The sequence below is a fragment of the Phacochoerus africanus genome, chromosome 15, assembly GCF_016906955.1.
Source record: "Phacochoerus africanus isolate WHEZ1 chromosome 15, ROS_Pafr_v1, whole genome shotgun sequence".
Taxonomy (NCBI): domain Eukaryota; kingdom Metazoa; phylum Chordata; class Mammalia; order Artiodactyla; family Suidae; genus Phacochoerus; species Phacochoerus africanus.
In genome coordinates this window covers 86,205,364-86,230,938 of record NC_062558.1, presented here as the reverse complement: position 1 = coordinate 86,230,938, position 25,575 = coordinate 86,205,364, and the positions used below count along the sequence as shown (strand labels likewise).

The following is a 25,575-nucleotide window of genomic DNA, read 5'->3' as shown; positions in this document are numbered from 1 at the left end:
ATCCTCCACCATATATAACTCACATTTTAGGGAGTTCCCGTCATGGTTCAGCAGAAATGAATCTGACTAGCATCCCTGAGGACGCAGGTTCAATCCCTGGCTTCACTCAGTGTGTTAAGGATCTGGCATTGCCGTGGAGTAGGTCACAGACAGGGCCTGGATCTAGTGTGGCTATGGCTGTTGGTACAGGCCAGTGGCTATAGCTTCGATTAGACCCCTAGCTTGGGAACTTCCATATGCCACAGATGTGGCCCTAGAAAGCAAAACAAACAAAACAAACTCACTTTTTATACTGAAAAGTCTTATCTTAGAAAAACCCGAAGTCAAGTACTATAATAAAATAGTGATTAAAAAAAAAAACCCTTGATTTTCTAGATAGGTCTCTGTCTGATACCCATTGTTGAAATAATATCATTCTGCATTGTGTATGATACCATCCAAATATAAGGATATATACTTTGGGTTCTAAAATGTGATTGACAGGAGTTCCAGCCATGGCTCAGCAGAAACAAATCTGACTAGCATCCATGAGGACGAAGGTTCAATCCTCGGCCTTGCTCAGTGGGTTAAGGCCTTGCTCTGAGCTGTGGTGCAGGCTGCAGACTCAGCTTGGACCCCGAGTTGCTGTGGCTATGGTGTAGGCCAGCAGCTACAGCTCCGATACAGTTCTTGGCCTGGGAATCTACATATACTGCGGATGTGGGCCTAAAAGAACCAAAAAAATATAATAAACTAAAAAGTGACCGACAACAATAGGACTTTTAAGATTTCACTTTAAGGTCACACACTGTATCAGGACCAAGGTTGAGAAGGAAAAAAAACAAGATTTACAGATCTTTCTTAGGAAACACCCTTCAAAACAAGCCAGCAACAGCAGCTAAAACAGATTAAAAGGTTTTTAAAGTGCTTACTAAGTACCTGAACATTTCGCCTCAACTCAGTGAGGTAGGTTCTATTACCATCTTCATTTTACAGATGAGAAAATGGGCACAGAGAGGTTAAGTAAATTTCCCAAGGTCACATAAGGAATAAGTGGAAAAGTTGGGGGTTCAAATAAATGCAGTCTAGCTATAAGTACCACAGTCATAATCATACTATACTCTGTATACTACATCGATAAGAGAATAAGTTGCTTTCTTGAACAAACTGCTTACTCAATGGTATGCATATGGCTCAGCTAGAAAAATTACAGACCAATCACCATCTGGCTGGAATCTTTATTATTTCAGAAATAAGCTTCCTCTGTAACTTGAGATGGTTAGAATAGTTATTTCTGGATTGCTTCAATAAATATCAAAAACATCAACCATCTTGAAACCATACACTTATTTCATTTATAAGGACTTCCAAAAATAACTCTTCTGTATCAAAAACTTACAAATGGCAAAATAATGGTCTATGGAGAGAGAAGGAAAGCTCTGCTAGGGAAAACTCTAAGAATGCCATTTTCTCTGTTACATTTTTGATTGATACATATTCATTAAAAAAGCCTTGCTTTGCTTTCCTTTTTTAAGTGATTCTTCTGAGAGGGAATCCAAAACACCAAATCTGAGGGGAAAAACCTCAAATAGGCTTTCCTGATTAGCACTTTAAAGCCTGAAGAGATAAGAAAGGGAAGCATGTACTCCTTTAAACATTTCAATATGCAAAAATATTCAGCAATTATGCATACTGTTTGTATACTTAAAAGTGCAACAATTTTCATGCTCTGATTATTTTATCCTATATATTTTGACAATTCAAAAGTAAGACTCACACACACATGTAATATATATTCTACAACAGAAACTCTTGATATGGTTAACATCCTGGACTCTCCTAACAATGTCAAACAAAAAGCCAGACATGATCACATCTATACTGTAAGGAGAACCCTGAGAAGGGAGAGCAGGAGAAAGAACCACCTGTCTTTGTTTTCTGCTCAATGCTTCTGCAAAGTTGAGCAGATGTACTGTGGTGACTTGTTTCCAAACATCTAAACCCCCTCAATGGCTCACCAGTTACACAAGTACTAAGTTCTAAGTATTCAAAGAAAAACTGCAGGTGACACTTTACTTCTCTTTGGTCCCTTTATCAACCCCCTCTGTTACTTATGATATTACTTGTTAATCTTCCACATTCCAAAAAAAAAAAAAAAATGCAGGTACATGATTTCACTTAACCAAGTAAATTTAAAAATAGATAAAATACTGAAATTCCTGCAACATAAACCTTAGTTTTCACATTCATTAAAGCATTTTAGAATTACTCACACATGAGAACTGAAAATATATGTGCTATTTGGAAGACAACTACTGAATTTATTCTCCAGAAGAAAAAGCAGACCTGAAGCATCACATTATTGAAACATTTGAAGCATGGTGACAAAGTTCTTATCTTCTAAACTTCAATGAAATCTGCTTGCACAAACTATTTAATGAATATCTGCTCCTATTTAACAAGACAGATATCTGATGTATTAAGGAAGTCAGAAGCTGAGTCACTTCACTTCTTTCTGTTGCCTCCAGTTGCTAGAATACTGGCAACTCGCATAAATATGTTTAATGTATCCATGTAGATTCCCAGCATCCTAGAAAAGAAATAATGCCCATTAAACATGATGTAATTCTAGTAACAATGACAAAACTTATTTCTGTTTGTTCTGGCTACAGCATGCAGCAGCTTGCAGCCAGCAACTAGACCCAGGCTGCCACAGTGAGAGTGCCAAGTCCTAACCACTACCCCACCAGGAAACTCCTCCAAAACCATTTCTTAATATAGGAAAGAAGAAAACATAACCCTGATTATCTGTCCTAGGTATATAAAATAGAAATTAAAAAAAAGATACCAATTAAGGAAGTACTGGACTAGAAAACTGTCAAGATTTTCCTTTGGTGGATTAATCTTTAAAATCTTAACGAGCAGTTTTAAAAATCATTGTACACTCTAGCATTCTACTATGAGTATAATATTTTGTGAAAAACAAAAACAAAAACACCCCATCCCAAAACCATAAGTGACAGACAATGAAATAATCAAAATCAAACCAAAGAAACACCTTTACCAAAACGTGTTAGACACAAAGTCTGGCATTTTTAAATATAATACATTCCGTCAACACTTCCCTGCTTCTGCCCCAAAGAAACCTGCTACAAATCTGTAAGCATTAGCAGCATTAAAAAAATTACATCAAGTTTTTAAAAAAGAAAAATAAATTAAGAAATGTGATAGACACCATGAAACTCAAGAAAATTGTTTTAAATAAAATAACATACTTTGGTAAAAGGGAGAAGGAAAGGAAAAACATTATTATATAACGTGACATCAGCTAAAGTTGGAATCTCCAAAATGGAATTTTCAATTTTTAATACAAAATTAAATTTTGAGGTGTTTAAAATTTTTAATAAAATAGACTTTTTTAAAATTAAAAACTCCAAGTCAATTATGCATAATTTCCAAAAAATAATACTTGATTAATACATTTTTTCTTCAGTTTTAAAATCTGTTAAATATAAACTACTAAAAAAAGTTAATTGAGGAGTTCCTGTCGTGGCTCAGTGGTTAATGAATCCGACTAGGAACGATGAGGTTGCGGGTCCGATCCCTGGCCTTGCTCAGTGGGTTAAGGATCTGGTGTTGCCGTGAGCTGTGGTGTAGGTCGCAGTCGCGGCTCAGATCCCGAATTGCTGTGGCTCTGGTGCAGGCCGGCGGCTACTGCTCTGATTAGACCCCTAGCTTGGGAACCTCCATATGCTGAGGGAGCGGCTCAAGAAAAGGCAAAAAGACAAAAAAAAAAAGTTAATTGACCAACAAGAAGTTTTTTTTTTGGCTTTTTAGGGCCACACCTATAGCATGTGGAGGTACCTAGGTTAGGGTTCAAACTGGAGCTGTAGCTGTCCACCTACACCACAGCCACAGCAGATCCGAACCAAGTCTGTGACCTACACCACAGCTCACGGCAACACTGGATCCTTAATCCACTGAGTGAGGCCAGGGATCGAACCTACATTCTCATGGATACCAGCTGGATTTGTTTCCACTGCACCACAACAGGAACTCCCCAACAAAGACATTTTAAGGCCAATTAGAAAAACAGGTAAAATACTGTGAATTCAATACATACCTAACTATTATATTTAGTTGCAATATAATCAAGTGTTTTGTGTTTACAGTTTACTAGAGAGAGAGACTAGACCAAAGAGAAACAAAATAGTAAAAAAAACTTGTTGTAGGTTAAACTCAAAAGATACGTTCAAATCCTAATCCATGGTACCTGTGAATGTGATCTTATTTGGAAATAGGGTCTTTGCAAATATAATTAAGAGGTGAATTAAAATGAGCCAATACTGGAGTTCCCGTCGTGGCTCAGTGGTTAAGGAATCTGACTAGGAACCATGAGGTTGCTGGTTCGATCCCTGGCCTTGCTCAGTGGGTTAAGGATCTGGCCGTGAGCTATGGTGTAGGGTGCAGATGCAGCTTGGATCCCGAGTTACTATGGCTATGGTACAGGCCGACAGCTACAGCTCTGATTAGACCCCTAACCTGGGAACCTCCATGTGCTGCGGGAGCGGCCCTAGAAATGGCAAAAAGACAAAAAAAAAAAAAAGAAAAAAAATGAGGCAATACTGGAGTGGGGTGAGCCTTAATCCAATATGGTATCATTATAAGAAGAGAGCACAGGGAGAACATCCCATGAATACCGAAGTAGAGAGTAGAGTGATATTATCTACAAGCCAAGAAATGCCTAGCACGGCTGGCCATGATGAGTAGCTGGGACAGAGGCATAAATAAGATTCTTCCTTACAGCCTTCAGAAGGACCAAACCTGACGATAACCTTGATTCAAACTTCTGGCCACCAGAACTGTAAGAGAATACATTTCTGTTGTTTTAAACCACCCAGTTCATATAATTTGTTACAGCAGCCCTAGGAAACTCCTATTGTCGTGAAACAAAAGAGGCCCAAATAAACACAAATGACCTTATGCAGCAAAGGAGAGACATTGAAGACTACTTACGAATTGATGGGATCATATTTTTGAACTCCATACATTGGTACTACTTCTGCACGTTTGATTACTTTCTGTGTATCATACAGAAGAAACATGCTGAAAAGAACTAATCCACCGTAAATTGCCACTGAGTATAGAGTGGCACCAGCCACAGTGGTAGGTGGAAGAAACATAGATCCTGAAATCAAAATGGGAAAAAAAAAAAAGATTTTTCTGTAACTGGATTTATGATTAGCATTACTTTTTTTGGCATGCTGAATACATAAGGTAACATCTGTGCACTATCTAATTTTATATACATTCAGTACAAAACCCATTATACTCACTCCTGCAATGGGTCATTTGCCCACATTATTGGAAGGCTCTTGCATCAGAGCGATTTCCATGTTCTCCAGACCAACTTTCCCATTTTAGATGTATTTGGTAAAACCAATAATAATAGTATGCCATGATGCCAAATAGAAAATCCAATCAAATTAGCATGTATCTTTTAAAAATCATTATAATAACTGTGTTTATTATCATCATCTCTCAGTTCAGTCTATAGTTTGGCACACAAGAATCTGCTTCTTTTGCTGTTTTTGCAAGCAGAGAGTATCAGTGATGCTTTGATAACAATTTCAGCTATAAGACATACACAGTCAGTTGACCCATTCTGCTAATGCACTCAATAGCCTTATAACTACAAAATTTCCCACTTCTTATTTTTAATCAGTTCATTAAAACCACTTACAAATATCACTACCGGTAGGTCTAATCTCAAGAATGAAATGTGCTTTAATAAATTCTGTTTCTCAGGATGTGGCCTCCAAGTCTTACCTGGTACACAGACATGGTGACTGAACATCACAGCATATATCTTTTAACCAACTTAAAAAAAAATGACATTTTCTAAATACTCTCCATTAGGATACCTGAGTATGTCAGATGATTTTAGGCCATTATAAAACCAAGAATCAAAAGTCAAGGCCCAGTTGCTTACCCAGTGAGGATACAAAGACGAGACCCAGGCCCACGCCCAGGGGTGCTCCCATGTTCAGAAATTTCTCACTGGGAGCACACATGGCCACAGTGGAGAGGCCTCCCACGATGCCAGCTGTGTACCATGCAGCCCTGATGAGAAGAGGTCCCCCTAATATCGTCAAAGGAGCCACCACCGCACCCATCACACCTAGAGAAAGAGCAAGTGGGCAGTTAAGTATTTCTTAAATAACCAACTCAAAGAAAAATGCCTCTTGTAACACACATAACATTTGAACATATTTTAGTTTCTTGTTTAAAGAAATGTGATTATAAAAAGTTTTCCCCTTATATTTAGGTAATATTACCCCCCTCAAACTCCACAACTAAAACCTGTACCTATCCAAATTCTAAATCATAACAGTAACACTATTCCTAGTCAAACAGTCACAACTAACAACTATAAACACTAAGCTACATTTTTAGTAATTTTGTCAAATTCAGTGTAGTTCACTATTTGTATCCGAGTTTATCAAGTCTTTGTAACAATACTCACACATGGAAGGACTGAGATGAAAGGCTTAAAAATCAAACCTACTGAGCTGACAGAGAACAAAGTAAAAGGAACGGGTAAGTATATGACGCTAATCCTAAAGTAGGAACATCAAGGGCAGACACTACCCTGGGAATTTCCATATGCCATAGGTCTGGCCCTAAAAAGCAAAAAATTAAAAAATAAAAATAAAAAAACATAACCAGAGTTGGTAGATGAAAAAAAAATTTTTTTGAAAAGAAAAGAAAATGTCATTCATGCTGTGCAGAAGAAGGTTAACATGGCAGGCCTAAGGCTACCTTTACGAAGACCTGCTTGCAAAGTTAGTCTTTGGCTGGCACCTGAGGCCAGGGATTAAACCTGTATCCTCATGGACAGTGTGTTAGGTTCTTAACCTGTTGGGCCACAATGGGAACTCTGAGATATTAAATTTCATAGAAAATGCATATACTATGTTTTAGGTAATTTTTTCCTTAAAATCTGGTTATTGGTATTAGAAGAAAATATTGGGACCACCTCCCTCCCAACCACAAGGGTTTTGTCCTGTTAAGCCTCATGGAAAATATCTATGGTTGAATAACCTAAGACTTAACGGAAGAGAGACTCAAAAACCAAGGCTGACAAGTCATCCTGTCTCATGTTCACCAAAACAAAGACAGCACGTGAAGAATGTAAATGACGTATTTCATGCTAGAAATTCATTACCATGAGTGCCCCAGATCATTTACTAACTTCCATTTACCAACCCATGTTAAAAACATTTCAGAGTCTGTCTCCCTGGAAGTTTCAGGGAAATGCTTCTAAAATTTTCTTGTTCTGTGGTAGAGAACACATATCTAAGAAGTATTTTTGTTTTTGCGTCTAGTTGATTCTTTACTTTACCCAGAGGCAGAATGCCCTAGGATAGATACCTCAAATGGAAAACACTTTACACAAACTTTAAAATATCTGTTTTTCTATAATTAAATAAAATATTACACACACCTAAAAGAATATTAAAACTGTCCTTGGGAGTTCCCTTTGTGAAACAGCGGGAATGAATCTGACCAGTATCCATGAGGATGCAGGTTTGATCCCTACCCTTGCTCTGTGGGTCAGCAATTCGGTTTTGCTGTGAACTGTGGTATAGGTCGCAGATAAGGATAGGATCCAGCGTTGCTGTGGTGTAGGCCAGCAGCTGTAGCTGCGTTTCAACCCCTAGCCGGGACACTTCCATACGACGTGAGTGGGGCCCTAAAACAAACAAACAAACAAAAAAACTACAAAAAATGAAACAAAACAAAAAACAAAACCCACCCCTGCCAAAAAAACCCCATAGTGTCCTGCAATACCAGGGTTGGGTTGGACAGCCTCTTCCTGCTCATGGTAACTTTGTGCCAAGAACTATCTAATTGTGACCCAGCTCATTGTATCAGATATCCCAGTGGCTCCACTGCAAAAACCTCTGCTCCTGTTCTTTCACATGTCTTATCTCCCCCTTCTCTGGCAGAGATTGCCAGGTCCATGTTTCTAAAGATACACAAGAACAACTCTCAAGCGATGTGTACCAGATCTGAAATTCTTGTATTAGATAAAATACATAAAAGGAAATCTCGGCATGTATTAGCCTGTCATAGGAGGCAAGTGTAATACCGTGGGGGGATGTTCACGATCTTAGAACAAAATCATTAACTTCCCAGAGTAGAGGTCTGGCAATAATATACTCAGGAGTAAGTGCAGAAAACTGTGTTTAGTGAACATGAGGCTTAATTAAATTATGTACATATCATTTACGATTGTGAAGAGTCACCAAAAAAGGTTTAATAACAGTTTAAAACCAGAACATACCAGAATGTAGTAACCAAGCAAGATGCTTTGGGCCTGGGCTCCGGTCATATGATATTGATTGTACCAGCATTCCAGCTCCAATCATGGCTGCAAAGGTTGCACCAATTGTCTGAAAGACATGTACTACTAAGAAAAATCGATTCTTATACAATAACAAAGTAGAAACCCCTGAGCTCCAAGTTCAGTTAGTTTCTCCAATAAACCATGTTTTAAAAGATGAAGGATAATGAACTGAATTCTACATTTTTTCTAGCACATTAAAAAGCGTTATGATTGGAGTTCCCGTCATGGCGCAGTGGTTAACGAATCCGACTAGGAACCATGAGGTTGCGGTTCGGTCCCTGCCCTTGCTCAGTGGGTTAATGATCCGGCGTTGCCGTGAGCTGTGGTGTAGGCTGCAGATGCGGCTCGGATCCCGCATTGCTGTGGCTTTGGCGTAGGCCAGCGGCTACAGCTCCGATTCGACCCCTAGCCTGGGAACCTCCATATGCCGCAGGAGCGGCCCAAAAAATAGCAAAAAGACAAAAAAAAAAAAAAAAGGGTTATGATTATTTGTTTGGCCAAAGTGGAAAGAGCGCCCCCTAATGTCATACATATAAAGTTTTGCAGATAACTTCAAGTGAATGAGCTGAGCTTTTGATTAATACCATCATCTTTAAAAAATTTATTCTTGTTAGACAGAGGTATAATAAAACCCCTTTAAGAGTAATTATTTTAAATTGTATTTATTTTGATATAGTACCAAGAGAATTTAAAAAATTAGTGATGATATATACCAAATAAAACACATACATGTATATATACAGCACATTGCTCTGAATTCCATATTTGAAAAACAGAGGCACATGGAAAAGATGGAAACTAAGATTCTACGTTTCCCTCCTCCCAGCTTTCTGACTGACTTGGTCGTCAACTCTTTTCTTTAGATTTCCACTGCTACACATTTAAATATTCCTTGTGTATAACAAGGAAGAAATATTTGAAGTGGAATAAAGATGATAATCTCTTCAGGAAATTTAAAGCAGAAATTTCAAACTTATACCCTTGGGTAGAATCAGAAAGCAGATGTTTTGTTTGGCCAACTGTTCAAGAAATAGTATTTTTCCTTTTTTTTTTAGGGCTGTACCCAAGAATATGGAAGTTCCCAGGCGAGGGGCCAAATCAGAGCTATAGCTGCCAGCCTACAGCACAGCCACAGTAACTCAGGATCCGAGCTGTGTCTGTGATCTATACCACAGCTCATGGCAACACCAGGCCCTTAACTCACTGAGCAAGGCCAGGGATCAAACCCGCAACCTCAGGAGTACTAGTTAGATTTATTTCTGCTGTGCCACAATGAGAACGCCCCAAAATCAATTTTGTGTGAATACTTTTAGTTGGGAAGGCTTCTCTAGATGCCAGTAATCCAGTGTGATACACCAGGCCTGCCTCACTCATGTGCATTATCCTCTGACCCATGGACATCTGAATGGTCAAGCTCTGAGGTAAAGTACAGGTAATCGTATCAGCTGTTTTTGCTAAGAATTGGAAAGGCTTCACTCATAATACAGAAAAGCACACTGGGTTCTACCTTACCATCTTCCAATGGAGAAATAATTACTAAAAACTACTTCATCTATCTCTGTGCAAAGCATTTTTGGGATATTTAACACAATTACATATTTTTCTTTTAAAGTCCTTCATGTTCCAGGTCCATTTTTTGCTGTTTACCTTCCTATACTGTATACTCCAGCTACAATGAATTAGTAGGCTGCAAACACGCCCCACTTCCATGCCTCTTTAATTCTGTTTATTGTTCCTAAAAATACCTCATTCCCATCTGGCTGACATATTTAAGGATTACCTCCTAGTCTGGAAAGTTTTTCTGGTAGGTACCCTGGCTGCCACAAGCAATGTCAGATACCTCTACACTGTTCCAAAAGCACTTGGTATAAGTTTTGACATTACCTGTATGTATAGCTGTCACCTCCCAAAGGCTTCATCTTCATCTCTGAGCACCTGTCTGGCTTCCTAAACTATTTTCCTTAAGCAGTTCAAAGAGCAGGTGAGACTAATCATATGCCCACAGGCACCAGAGAATACAGACTAAGCACTAAACTTCCTTGAAGTTTTAGTTTAATAACTAAATTTTTGTATATTTTAATCTTTCATGTTTGCTTTATTACAAAAGAATTGCTAGAGGATGCATGACACCATTTAAGAAGCAAGACCCTCATACTGAAGTGTCCAAATGGCTGCAAAACTGCAAAAGGTCCTCCTTACAAACATTACAGATTTGGATTACCCATGGCAGGAATTGGTGGGAATTTACTGTGGGAAATCTGTATTATATAAACTCTATCTCCTCTTCCCTTCCGTCTCACATTTTATTGCTCCAGTCTGCATCTTAACCATCCATCATTTCAGACCCGGAAAAGGCACAGCTGGTACAGCTGGCACGTCTCTTCCTCATTAACTTTTTTTTTTTTTGTCTTTTGTCCTTTTAGGGCTGCACCTGAGGCATATGGAGATTCCCAGGCTAGGGGACTAATCGGAGCTGTAGCCACTGGCCTACACCAGAGCCACAGCAATGCCAGAGGCGAGCCGAGTCTGCAACCTACACCACAGCTCACAGCAACGCTGGATCCTGAATCTACTGAGTGAGGCCAGGGATCAAACCCACAACCTTATGGTTCCTAGTCAGATTCGTTTCTGCTGTACCACGATGGGAACTCAAGGCTCAGGAGTTCCTTTCATGGCTGAGCAGTTAATGAACCCAACTACAATCCATGAGGATGCTAGTTCAATCCCTGGCCTCAATCAGTGGGTTAAGGATCCAGCGTTGCCATGAGCTGTGGGGAAGGTCACAGACGAAGCTTGGATCCCACATTGCTGTGGCTGTTTTGTAGGGTGACGGCTGTAGCTCCAATTCAACCCCTAGCCTGGAACCTCCATATGCCATAGATTCGGCCCTAAAATAGTGAGAGGGAAAAACAAACAAAAAAACTCTTAAGGCTCAAATGCAAATCACACTCTTGCTTTTTCAGCATCTGCAAGAGCCTCTGACTTCTGACTTCTCAGGCACTCTCCTCAGCTTGGCAATCAAACGCACCCTTTCTCATTGTGTCACCTTCACACTCCAGACCTCAAACACCTGAACTTCACCCCAATGGGATCGTAAAGTCTTTTAATGGTGGCTTCTCTTCTCTGTCCAAGCTGTTTTGCAAATCTGGATTACCATGTTTATTGCCCTCTTGGCACTACAATAAAAAATGCTGGCCTTCAACAGCCCTGATGAAACCAATGTCTCCTTCATGGAACTTTCCTACTAGTCCACGCCAAAAACTGTCTTTTCACTGATTTTACATTTTCAATTTTTACTGCATATTCTTTATCGCATACTCTAATTCATCATCTCTTGAACAGATAGAAGAAAAATGGGTACCACATTTGAAATTATTTTTTGGTATTTAGCAAAACAACAGGTGCTCAAGAAACTCTCACTGAATATAAAACCTTACACAGGGGCAGGAAAGTTCAGAATAATAGTGGCAATACTAGTCTATTCACTAGCATAGAGTATTTGGGTTTTAGTGAAAACTATTTTACACTGACCTTTAAGATGGATTTTCACCTGCCTTATTTTTTAGTTAATTACTATAAAATAGAGCCTGTTTGATATTTGCTGCTGAAGAAGTAGGATGTTCCTGCAGGTCTGGGTTCAACACCTTTGCCGCTATTTTTTTTTTTTTTTGGTCTTTTTAGGGCTGCTTCCTCTGCACATGGTTCCCAGGCTAGGGGTCAAATCAGAGCTATAGCTGTCAGCCTATGCCACAGCCACAACAATGCCAGATCCGAGCCGAATCTTCAACCTATACCACAGCTCACAGTGGCACTGGATCCTGAACCCAGTGAGCAAGGCTGGGGATCAAACCTGCCTCCCTATGGATGCTAGTTAGATTCGTTTCTGCTAAGCCACGATGGGAACTCCAACCTTTACTGCTATTAAAAGACATGTTCAGGAGTTCCCACTGTGGCACAGGGGAAACAAATCTGACTAGGAACCATGATGTTGCAGGTTAAATCCCTGGCCTCGTTCAGTGGGTCAAGGATCCAGTGTTGCCGTGAGCTGTGGTGTAGGTTGCAGACGTGGCTTGGATCCCGTGTTGCTGTGACTCTGGTGGAGGCCGGCAGCTACAGCTCCGATTAGACCCCTAGTTCAACATGGAATAATAGCTGACTTACCTCAGAATGTACCTCCTACTTTGTTTCAGCTGCACTAACAAGTTGTATACTAATTTGAACAAAAATTTGTTAATATAGTAAGGTATTCTTTCCATTTAATACCCTTCCAATAGTTTTCATCTAACCTGTTGGTATTTCGTGGAAAAGGAAAACAAAAACAAGCTGACTTACCACCCAAGAGCCTTTCATCATGAAGTTCATGAGAGCAGGCGTTCTGCTCACTGCCAGAGCAGACATAGCTGTTAAACCAATACTTCCTGCTAAGTACATATAAGTTGAATGAATTCTATCTTTCACATACTGAGGCCAAATTCTGTAAGAAACACAACACGATCAACTTACAGAATTATGAATGTGAATTTTGGTTGCATCATTTACTAATTGGGAGACCTTGAGCATATTACTTTATTGCTCTAAATCTTATTACATTATCATGAAAATAATGATGAATATGTTGGAGTTATCATAAAAATTAAGTAATATAAAAACATAAGCCCTTGGCACATACACAAAACATTTTCTCCGTGCTTAAACACATATTACTAACTTTGGTAAAAGATTTTTATTTATTAAGTTTTAATAAATACATGCCAAAGAAATAAAAGATTCTATTTTTATTCATGTATATTTTTACGCAATTGAAACACTAGACATAAAACACTCCAAAACTGGCAAAAGATTAAAAAGGAAGAGAAGAAAATTGGAACCTTTAAGACTAGAACTGTTTCAGAATACTTTACTTACATGGCCTTTTCAATAGCTCCAATCTCATTAGACATTCCCAAGCCATAGTAGCACAGCGCTCCAAGACCAACAGCAGCCCCTCCAGCAATAAACCATCTTCCCATCTGATCAACTGCAGAACACAAGAGGAAATGCATGTTAACATTGTTGTCTTGACAAAAATGATCAGACCTAGTCTTTAATTTGACTCCAACAAAATCTGAGGAGACAGTGTATCTATAGATGTAGGGTACTTCCACGATATATGTTATTTTATTCATAAGAGGCTGGGGTGTGTTCTTAAGACACTCTTTTCTTGAACAGCTAGGTCTTTATTAACATCTATATTTTAGTCATTTACTCTTGACCTGAAACATACACAAGTATTACGCTTGAAGGAAGACTATGCAACTTCAAATAAACTTAATTAATGGACTGTACCTTCCAGATCATGGCATTTTAATTAACAGTCCTTTTTAAAAAGGGTGAAAATAAAAATTTTTCTGGAAGAAATATGACTGGGAACCACTAAACCCACTGTGAAGTATAATCTTTTCAGCGTCATCAGATCCCTGAGAATAATTGCCTTTTTTTCCTCACAAAATGCACATATATACATGTTTGCATTTTCTTTAAGGAGGCTGTTCATGGACCTCTTAAAACACGGGTTAAGGCTGCCACATACTTTTAAATATTTTTTCCACTGATGGTTCCAAAGCTGCCTCCTTGAGTTCTTGGCCAGTTTTCCCACGGCGGATCCCAATTCTTGTCTTGGTAGCATATTCCTGATTTACACGAAAACAGACCACCCATACCAAAACAGAATGTTAGCAATAAAATAAAACAGAAGATCCCGTCACACTAGAAAACTACATAAAATAACTTGGTACTATGTATGTAATTTCACTATTAAAGTATGTTAGATAATCTAAAAAATTAAACGTAGACCCTACCTGTGCTCTATCTTTGAAGTTATTCACTAATTCATTACAACCTAATTTCTTAGTTTAAGCTTCAGAATTATTTCATAAATTACAAATTTTATTTATATCTTTATAATTACTATATTTTAAACACTAACTTCTAAAAATATGCATTCAGTAAGTATTAGCTACATTTTTTTCATCTGGGAAATGGGCTCAATCTTTCCTTTAACATAGAGCCAAAGGGAGGAAAAACTACTTCTATTTTAGCTCTTTGCCAATAGTTAATTTATTTCTCTTCTAGTTTCTGTATATTTTCTTATGCACATCACATTTCAAAATTTATGCTCCTAATCTGAATGCTAGAGCAGAAATCTTTTGACATGGATTCTCTTTAACCTGACAGATTTTATTTTACTACTCTCTCAACAAGAGCTGAAATGACATATTTAGTAACTGATTAATAAGTTATTGGTCAACTGGTAATATTCCTGGGTTCTAAAGCTTTTGACAATAGATTCCACCACCTCTTTGTGTTATTGTATAGCTCTCAATCCCTCACAAATTACTCTAAAGTCTCTCAATGAGAAACTCCAAAAGAGAAGTTATAGGAGTTCTTTTTCATATAAGGATGGAACAGAATGATAGAAAACTAATGGGGGGAAGCAGCTGATCTGGGACATTATCAGGGCTGTTTCAATAAATACTGAATGGTATAATAGGGAGCTTCACACTTTCAAAAAATGGTCCCTGGGGCATGGACAGAGAGAGACAATATAAAAATAGTTTGGAGTTCCTGTTGTGGCACAGTGGAAACAAAGATGTGGGTTGGATCCCTGGCCAAGTGGGTCAGAGATCTGGCATTGCCGTGATCTGTGCTGCAGGTCACAGATGCAGCTTGGACCTGGGCTGTTTTGCTGTGCCTATGGTGTAGACCAGTGGCTGTAGCTCTGATTCACCAGCCCCTAGCCTGGAAACTTCCACTTCCATATGTCTTGGGGTGCAGCCCTTAAAAGGAAAAAAAAGTCAAGACTATCTTTTTTTTTTTGTCTTTTGTCTTTTTAGGCCTGCATCTGTGGCATATGGAGGTTCCATATGCCACAGTCTAGGGGTCAAAGTGGAGCTGCAGCTGCCAGCCTACACCACAGCCACAGCAACACCAGATCTGAGCCATGTCTGTGACCTACACCAGAGGTCCTTAACCCACTGATCAAGGCCAGGGATTAAACCCAAGTCCTCATGGATACTAGACTGGAACTCCAAAGTCAGATTATCTTTACCCTGCTGGGTGTTAAGAGCCATTGATTCTTTGTGATGGAATTCTTCACAACAGGGGAGGCCTTGGTGAAAGTTGGATGGAAAATTCTGGAGGGTAGAGTCCGGAGACACACGAGTCTTGCCGCCAGCATGGTGGCACACCAGGTTTACCAAGCAGATCTGAAATGCTAGTTAGAGACAGAGACAAAAAAATAACCCATTACCTAAGGAAAGACACAGACAACCTAGAGACAAGAAGAGTCAATCATCTCCTAGTAGAAAAGATGAAATGATGAATACTCTGCTTGTCCCTTGTTAGTTTAAGAAATTCATCCTACAAAACTGGTTTGGGATGGATCACCAAAATAGGCTTAAATCCCAACAGGAACAATAATAAAACAAATGATTCTTGTTTAAATTATGTGCCTAGTACAGAATGGATGTTTATATCTTAGAAGAATTACAAGGTGTGTGATGGAGTTTATAAATGTGGTTTTGGCTTAAAATTTATACCAACATTCAACAAGAAAATGTACAAGAATGCTAGAACAACTTCTGAGCAGAGGAAAAATGTCTTCCAGGAAAAAGATGACAGCTCTTCGAGGTCATACTATATTGCAGGGCTATAAGACATCAGCGGAAATCAAACATGCCAAATACTACTTCCCTTCGAAACATGACATAAGAATGTTCAAGGTACTGAATCCTGGGACATATCTTAAAAATGTAGACATTTGGGTCTAACTCTGATCCTGATGATTTAACTCCTAGGAACAGGCCACAGTAATACATATTCTAGCTAGCACTCCAAAAGCTAAGAATCCTTTCTTTAAAATACTTATCTGAGTGTAATTCCAGCTCTGTCACTGGATCTACGAGGGATGTACAAAACTGGACACCTATCCTTCGGGAAAACACCGAGTCATTCCAGCACTTTCACGGCATTACATCACCTCAGCCTAAAGGGGCAGGGCCTCTCAATCCTCAACACATCTGAGGGTCTGCTCAGACAGAGTGGCCCCCAGGGTGGCAATTTTGCTTCTGCCACATGCTAGAAGTGGCCTCGTGAGAGTGTTTGATCTCCGAGAATAAAGTTCCTTAGCTACAAAATGAGTAAAATACTACCGATCCCGTAAGCTTCTGTGCACATTTGATGAGCACCTCGTCCCCTAAGACAGTTTACCCAGATCACAAGACTCCAGCCTTCCAAAGTCAACGTACGACTCTACAAAACTCTCGTCTCAGGCATCCCCTTATCTACCAGGGTGGCGGCCCAGCCCCGGGGATGATTCAGCACCTCGTTGCCCAGGGAGAAGACAGCAGAGAGGACGAGCCCCTGCCTGCCCACCCCAGGCCCCACAGCCGCTACCGCCATCCACCCGGTCACCTGCAGTATGACCCTGACGCGCCACCAGGCTGTGACGCAACCCGCTGCGCCGCTGCCTCCAGCCCTCCGAGACGCACCCAGAGGCCCCGCCGGGCCGGCAATCAGTAGCACGGTGGATCGCGGTGACTGTCGCCCAGGGGAGCCGTACCTCAGTCCCTTGTCACCTCAAGCGCGCAGTTCCCTTTCGCCGGCGGAAGTCACCCGCGCACACCTCCTAACCCTTCCGCCCACCCCTTACGGACTTTGCGCGCAGTCCCTTTTGCTCACAGTGACGCAACATCCGGAGAAGCCGCAAACACTACAGATAGCCAATCATGAGCGGAGGCCTAACGGAGAGGCGGCACAATTATGGAGGAGGGGTTCCGGGCTGGAGGGGCGGGGCCAGTGGAGAATTGCTGGAAGCGTCACAACTTCCATTGTGGGTTTGGGGAGAGAAGGCATTTCAGCCATCTTAGCTATGGGTAGCGGGTCTTCATCTTTGTCCCATCATTTTACTTGCGTGATCATTTACAAAAATTATTTTTAAATTGAAAGAGGGTAGTTTAAGAAATAAAACTTATTCCGTCGCCCAGTTTCTTTCGTTTTGTCAACTTTTTTGTGCCCTTCTCAAGAATATATCCGGAGATAGTGTGCCAATTGTGGCTGTCTCAGACCGGAGCCAACCGGTTTCTTAGGTCTGAAGTGAAATCTACAAGAGTCTGAGTCCTGCAAGGTCAGAGAGCGACCTAGCCCGGTTTTAGGAGTTTTTTTTAATTGCTCTGTGACTTCCCCAGGACACATTCTCAAGGTTCACTGAATACTTGTTATAATAGGGTTGATGCAACAAGTTCTGCCTGTTACCCAGGGTTATTCTGAGAATTATTCATATGCCTGTAATTTGTAATGTAAAAAGCCATTTTTTTTTTTGGCTACAGGAGGTTTTTTTTTTTTAACCCCAATCGTGATCATTTACCCATTAAACAATATTTACTGAGGCTCACTTTATACCAAGCTCTGTACTCCAAATAAAAGACAAATTGTACCATTGTTTTTGCAAAACAAAGCCCTTGCCCTTAAGGCATTTACTTTCTAGTGGAGACAAAAACTAGACAAAATGTTTGTTAGTGATAAGTACTGAGAAGGAAAATAAAGCTGGGTAAAACCCTAGAGGGGCTCTATTTAGATAATTTATAACAACATATAAAATTCATGAACCTCATCTCCTAAGCTATTGTTAATTGTGATTTACGATAATCCCCTAACCATGTAAATCTTGACAAACATAAAGGTTTGCGTTTTATGTCGGTAATAAAAGTTTGGCAGCACACAGTTCTTATTTCTCTACCCTGAAAATGGCAGGAAAACACTGTAGAGAAATCCGTTACTTGAGATAGTGAACGGATAGAGCATGATCAATTTAATCCAACTTTAGATCTTCACCAATTTGATTAGCTAGCAAATTAGTTCTCTGCCTAGCTCCCTAGTGCTATTATTTTCTGTAGAATGTCTGTTATCAGCAGAGAAGGGATTCACAACACAGTACCTGGATAAATGAAAAAATGAAATACCTTTTGATATCCAAGTTATTTTCTTCAATATTATTAATTAAAGTTTATTATCTTCATAAAAGAAGATTTTCCGATTTCATGGTTTTTTTTTATTCTCATGTATGGGACTAGTATAGCTGTTTCCACAGATGTTAATTGTTTTAAGGCAGGAGAGTTACCTGGTTACATTGGTGCCAGAAAGATTTTATGGAATCTGGGTTCTTCCTTCAAGCAGTAGAAGAATGACCTCCACAAACACACAGGCTGCAAGCAAGCAAAGTCTTTATTACAGGAAAGCGAATAGCTCCCAGAGCTGCTGGGAGGGGGAGAAGAGCCCCCCCCCCCATTGTCCTATAGGGGTTTTCATCCCTTAAAGATGGGGGGGTTACCGAGGTGGGGTCCAGAAATACATAGTTTTCTCCCATTGGCTTTGCCCAATTACCTTTATCAATCCTTGTCCAATAGGGGTCTTAGGGGTGGAAATGTCCCATAAGTCTCATGGTTTCTTTGCGTTTCTTTCCCCTTAGACTGAGTCACCATTCCTCTCATTCCTTTTCTATCAGTTGAGGGGTGGGTTAGAGATTAAGGTCCATGTGGGCATAGGTACACTTCCTATAATAAACAAGGCCTGGGGGGAAGGTACACTTCCTATAGCAAACAAGCCCAGTGGGGAAGGGGGGAAGAAACACTACCTATTCGAAAACAAGTCCTGTGGAGAATTACTCTCGGGAGCCCTTAAACCACAAATGTTAATCAATAGCCATATCGAAGAATGCATCATAGCCCATGCTCCTACACTGACTACCTGAGTTAATATTCTGCCTCAACATCATTGGGAAGATATGCTTAGTGTGTGTGTGCGTGTGTGTGTGGTCATTGACTGAAACCAATTAGGAATTTATTGCAATTGTTAAAGCAAAGAGTGATGAAGGCAAAAATTAAGGCAGGAGAGGGACAGACAGTGTTTATGACAGAGATAAACAGGAGGAATTTATAGGTTTTAATGACTGATTGAATATAGCTGATAAGGATGAAGGCTGTATCCAGGATAATCCCTCTGTTCTGAATTGAGTGAAATTGGGTGGATAATTGCCCCATTAATTTATAGATAGGATACGGGAAGAGATACAGATGTGGGGGAAGTAGATAAAACTCAAGTATGAAGTTGTTATAGTGTAAGTTTTCTGCTTCTAAGACTTTGGAGCATAGGACAAATAACAGAAAAAGTCATGAATCACAAATCCTAATGCTGTATGTATACTACAATTTTTATTAAAGGCTGCTGACTTGTTCCTTATCCTCCACCTGCTGGCTAAGTGGAGAGTGCTGGGTTATAGAGGAGAAAAATCAGAGTCAAATACTAAAGAAAAAATATTTTATTGATTTTCAGTTAAAATAAGTCCCTTCACCCTGTCCAACTCAAACTAAGCAGGAACCTGTGGGATCTTCCAGGGCACAAAAACTTTCCAGGCCTCCTATTTCTTATTTGCAGAATAAAGCCCTCCTAGACCTTCCCAAGTTACAAAGGGCAGATTCAAACATCTACTAATCAGGGAAAGAGGGGAATATAGAAACAAAGGAGGAGCAGCCAAGAAACAATAGTGCATCCTTGGGGCCGGGTCCTGGCTCCTTCTCAAGTAATATAATAGCAATATCTTTGAGTTCTTCTTCAGGAACTAAGGCCTCCCCCAACTCCCCTCCCATGGAGGATGGTAACGTCAGGCTGAGCACAAACTGTATGTTCAATATATATTTTTGTTTCCCCCATTAATCAGTTCATTATATATATATATATATATATATATATATATATATATATATATATATATATATATTTTGCTTTTTAGTGCTGCAGGTGCAGCATATGGAAGTTCCCAGGCTGGGAGTTGAATTGGAGCTGTAGCTGCTGGCCTACACCACAGCCACAGCAACCTGGGATTGTGGAAAGTAACATAACGTCTTTTCTATCAAAGGAAATTTTGGTTACTCCATTTTGCTCTGGTTTTGGCTGAAACGCCCCCTGCAACCCCCATCGTCTTTACCTCTTTTACCAGCAACAATTTGTTTCAATTAGCCAACCTGGAAGAATGTGCGCCCTGACCTGACCAATGAGAAGGGGACAGGTAAATCACCTGTGTTAGGGATAAATAGGGGAGGGTCCTTTGTTCAGTGCATGCGCTTTTTGGAGTACCCACCCACACCCTTCTGCAGAAGTAAAGAGCCTTGTTGAGATTTCTCCTTGTCCACGTGTCTTACTTTCCAACACTGATGACCCAAGCCAGAGTTATCTTTATTTCCAATAGGATCCAAGCCATGTCTGTGACCTACATCCCAGCTCACAGAAACGCCAGATCCCTGACCCACTGAGCGAGGCCAGGGATCAAGCCCAGATCCTCATGGATACTAGTCATATTCATTTCTGCTGCATCATAATGGGAACTCCTAGAAATATTTTAAGTTCAACCATTTTGTAAACATATAAGCTCCTGAAAGAAGAGAGGTAACATAGGAAGAAATATCAGAAGCAATTTAAAGCATCTATTGTTGCTGAAACTTGGCTTCTGTCTGCCCCTGTCATATAGAAATGCAGAAACAGTGTTTGGGGTGAAGGAGAAAAGATAACTTTATTGTTTGCCAGGCAAAGTGGGCCACAGCAGGCTAATGCCTTAAAGACTGTACACCCCTTGGGAGGGATTAGGAAGTGGTTTCACAGTTTGGGGAGTAGAAAATAGCACAGCAGATGAGGCTCAGGGTAGAGGCAAGCTGGTATTGTCTTTCAACACTGGTGTTTAGTGACCTCCAAGACTGGTTCTAGTGGTCCTCCTTCTTGGAGTGAAGAATGCTTCATCAAGTAGTTCTTCCATTTTTTGGGGGGCCTTAGTTCTGCAGAAAGGCTCAAAGATATTGTTAGGTATATTTCTTAAGGAGGGACCAGGACCCTGCCCCAAGGCTGTACTACTTTCTCTTGACTGGTCCTTCCTGGTCTCGGCATTCCCTCCTTTCCCTGATTAGCAACTGCCCTTTTGAACTCAGGGCAGGTCATGGAGACTGAGTTTTTATTTCCTAAAAACTAGAAATGGAGGACACAGAAAGGTTTGTGTGCCTAGAGCCATACAGGGCAGTAGCTTGGTTACGTTATGAGATGGTCTCTCTTTCTTTAATAGGGATGGAGTATGCACAGGTAGTTGTAGAAATTCCAATAAAGGATCATTGATAGAGAGGGAAATCTAGGGGATGTTGGGAGATCACTGTAAGTTAATAATTGCTCAAGGAAGCCATCAGAATGAGGTAGGCTTGCTTGAGAAGTGGAGGCACGAGACATTGGGTGGGGGATTGGGCATGGCCTGCATTTAGATTTAGACAAAGGGCAGGAGTTTGAGGACTGCCCTTCTGCTGATTTGAATACACACCTTACTGGATACCCAGGAGGAGTTACTCCCAGAAAGGAAGAGGCAGGCTTTTTCAACCCCACTCCCCTTGGATGATAAAACTGTAGCCCACTAATCCTTGGGGCAGAGCCTCCTTGCCTACCTGCTTGCATCTCTCACAAGCATCCTATCTTAATAAATCTATTTCTTGCCTATCACTTTGTCTCTAGCTGAATTCCTTCTGCACAGAGGCATGAAGAACCTGAACCTTAGTGAGTCAAGATGCTGGGTGAGTAATTCCAATTTAAAACTGGGAGTTCAAGTCCTAATCTGGCTTTAGGCTGGGTTTGAGTCCTGGTACACACGTTCAAGTCCCAATCTGTGTTCCAGCTAGATTCAGGCCATTAGTGCTGTCAGTTTCATCTCCAGTTGAGTCTGTGAACTGGAGATTAGTACTTGCCATCTGCCTCTACATGGGTGGTTGAATAATGAGCCACTGAAGCATGGACCTTGACACCCCGTGAAAGGAGCTCAGAGTGGAGATTAATAGTGAGGAAAACTGGCAGAACAGATCTTCAGATAGGTATTCTCAGGAGAAGATTTTACGAGCCCAACACTTGCATCTCCTTGTATCTAGAAAAGTACTAAAATCCTTCATGGTGATGTCTACTCCTCATAACCAGCAGTAACTTTCTGTAAAAATGTGTGCTTAGTTGCATGTACTTCCCCCTTCACCAAAATCACACATATACTAACCTTCCCCCCTGTCTCTTTGGAGTGGCTTTTCAGAGCTATCTGAAATGCTGCCTCCTGGGCTACAGTCCTCATTTTGCCCCCAATAAATTTAACTCTCAACTTTTAGGTAGTGAATATTTTTTAAAAGTCTACAAATCACACTGAGGCAGGAGGTAGATGGGCCCCTGGGCTGAGAACAGCTGGGACTTGTTAGGCTGAGTAAAGTGGGCCTTGCTTCCCTTTGACACTTGAGGGAGAAAGTTAATGACAGGAGCTGAACTCTGCTGGAGTAAACAGATAAGATGACTACATCAATCACTCCTGGGGTCAAGGAGACCTCCCCAATTACACATGCACAGGAAGACTCCTAGTGATAGGAATGGAATAGGAGAGTTACACAGGTAGTTGTTGGAGTCCCAGTTAGGGACTCTAGATAGAGAGAGAAACCTAGGGGACTTTGGATCCCTGTAAGTAAATAACTGCCCAAGAAAACCTTCAGAACAAGTCAGGCTTATTGACTAGTGGAGGTGTGAGATATGCCTCAGGTCATTGGGTGGGGATGGGGTGAGGCCTACCTTCAGGTTCAGACCAGGGGAAGGAGTTTAAGGACCACCCTTCTGCTGATTTGAATAAGCACCCTGATAGTCCTAGTTTGACCTTATAAAATCAAATATTCTCTTACTGGAGGAGAGAGTTCTACTCCAAGAAAGAGGAAGAGGCAGTATTTTCCCACCCCCATGCTCCTTGGATGATAAAACTGTAGTCCACTAATCCTTGGGGCAGAGGCTCCTTGCCTGCCAGCTTGCATCTCTCACAAGTGTCCTATCTTAATAAATCTAGTTCTTGCCTATCACTTTGTTTATCACAGAATTCTTTCTGTGAAGAGGCACAAAAAACCTGAACTTCAATGAGGTGGGTTTTTTTTTCCTTTTCTTTTTTCTTTTTTGTCTTTTTAGCATTGTACCCGTGGCATATGGAAGTTCCCAGACTAGAGGTCCAATCACAGCTGCAGCTGCTGGCCTGTGCAGCAAGCACAGCAATTCCAGATCTGAGCCAAGTCTGTGACCTACACCACAGCTCATGGCAATGCCGGATCCTTAACCCACTAAGCAAAGCCAGGGATCGAACCCACGACCTCATGGATTCTAATTGGGTTCATTACTCTGATCCACAATGGGAGCTCTGGGGTGGGTGATTCTAATTTGAAAACTGTGGGTTCAAGTACTGATGTGTGTTTTGGCTGGGTTCAAGTCCTGGCACGTGGGTTTAAATCCCAATCTGGGTCCTGGCTAGATTCAAGTCATAAGCACTGTCAGCTTCACTAGAGGTCAAAAAGGGAGTAGGCACCACGTCATAATAAGTCCTGATACCATCCCATAACCTTTTACTCTGGAATCCTCCTTGGCCAAAAGATGGGCAAGCATATGGGAGAAGGCCCTGGATCTGGTCAGGTGTGAGAAATACAAGACAATTGGCCAAAGGAAAACAAAGACCTGGAAGAACTGTCCTATATAGGTGACTTAAATCACCTATCTGGAGTGGTCCTCATTGAGGGGGACATCCACACTCACACTCCTTCTTTGGGTGTATATTACTGTTCTGCTTCTGCCTTAGATAGACTAATTCTCTGTGTGCTCCCATACATGTTAATTGTGTTTCTAAGAAATTTGTACCTGTTTTTACAGCCTTTGCCTCTTTGAAACAGTCTTGCTTTCATCAGGGGGCAAGAATCAGCGGTTCTGCCTTTAGCCTCTAGCTAGTCTGGTGGCTAGTGTTCCTGGTTTTCACCCAGGCTGCCCAGGTTCAATTCCTGAGCAGAGAATTAAGATCTCACCCAAGCCATCGCTCACTGCTGTCTCTGCAAAATCAGTACCTTCAAACTTATTCTTTGAAAGGTTAGGGAATGCTGATCCTCCCCCCCCACACACACACACAAATATCTTGGACAAATCGCATATGTTTAAAATTCATTCTTGCATTTATTGGTTTTGCAAAATAAGGCATTATCTTACACAGTATTTGTAATTAAAAGCGAATCATGTGTTTTTAAAAAGCAATTGCAAAAAGAAATGTTTTTGTCCTTTATGGTTCTCGTTAAAAGAACTATAGCAAAAAACAAAACAAAACAAACAACTAGAGCATAACTGGAGGGACCACTGCCCTGTTTGTTACCTCACCACCAACCAATCAGAAGAAAGTCACACACACTCCAGCCATCATCCCAAGTTTTGCCAATGAAAACTTCTCCCTTAAGACCATTGGGGAGTTTTTTTTTTTTTTTTTTTTTTTTAAGAACAAGCCACCTGTTCTCCTTGGTTGGCCCTGTAATAAACTTATTTCTGTTCCAAACTCTTACGTTTTGGCTTTTTTGGCCTTACCGTGCAGCAGGCATACAAACTTGTGATTGGTAATACTACCAGACTTTTCCATCAGGAGATGTGGTGTGCGAGAGTTGAAAAGGGAGTTTGTGAGCTTTATCTTCTGCCTTCCCCAATGGGACCTTATGTGTTCACTGTTTTCCCAACAAAGGGAAGGTGCTCTTTGCTGAAAGCTTGGTGATGTTTCTGAACATAGGGGACCAACTGGTGGTTGCTCCTCATATGGTGTTAAGTGGCAGAAAACAGCAAGTGTGAAGGAGTTAAGCTCTCCTCCTCCCCCATTTTCTCTTGGACTTAAAGTTTGCCATGTCAGAGAGTCCTAGAACCCTTGGGTCCTCTATAAACCCAAGACCATAGTCATGAGCGTGGCCAGCTTGTTTGCACCCTTCAAGACTAGTGAAGGGAATACCAGAAATATGCATGGATAAGACACCCAGATGGGCATCCACAGACCATGGGTGTTCCATGTGACAGAGCCAACATCTCTGTTTGGGTGAGAGACAATACTGTGCCAACATCAACACTTAAATCCTTCTAGCAACTGAAGGAAAATGAAGCCATGGATGAGAAGGGGGCTTCTCCCTCTGAGACCAGTTGAAGGCATTTACCTGGGAGCTGGTACTAGGAAGTGGAGGGATAGAAAACAGGCCACCCCTTTTCCTCTTGTTTAATGTGAATATCTTTCTTCCTTCTCTTTCCTTCCTTCCTTCCTTTCTTTCTCTTTT

The 25,575-nt window shown here is 40.7% G+C and overlaps 1 protein-coding gene across 3 annotated transcripts; it reads right to left on the bottom strand.

The window, feature by feature from the left end:
- Positions 1–756: 756 nt before the first annotated feature.
- Positions 757–17,139, bottom strand: GHITM (growth hormone inducible transmembrane protein). Of its 3 annotated transcripts, none has more exons than XM_047760936.1 (9): positions 16,921–17,139; positions 15,480–15,644; positions 13,962–14,061; positions 13,298–13,409; positions 12,725–12,866; positions 8,330–8,438; positions 5,972–6,160; positions 4,996–5,167; positions 757–2,569 (listed from the first exon to the last, which is right to left on the bottom strand). In XM_047760936.1, exons 2-9 carry the CDS (start codon positions 15,606–15,608, stop codon positions 2,485–2,487), a joined length of 1,038 nt encoding a protein of 345 aa, XP_047616892.1. In that variant the 5' UTR covers positions 15,609–15,644; positions 16,921–17,139; the 3' UTR covers positions 757–2,484. The 3 variants fall into 3 exon arrangements, with proteins under 3 accessions (XP_047616892.1, XP_047616891.1, XP_047616893.1); XM_047760935.1 differs by having other exon boundaries at positions 16,992–17,139; XM_047760937.1 differs by having other exon boundaries at positions 16,844–16,960.
- Positions 17,140–25,575: the final 8,436 nt, after the last annotated feature.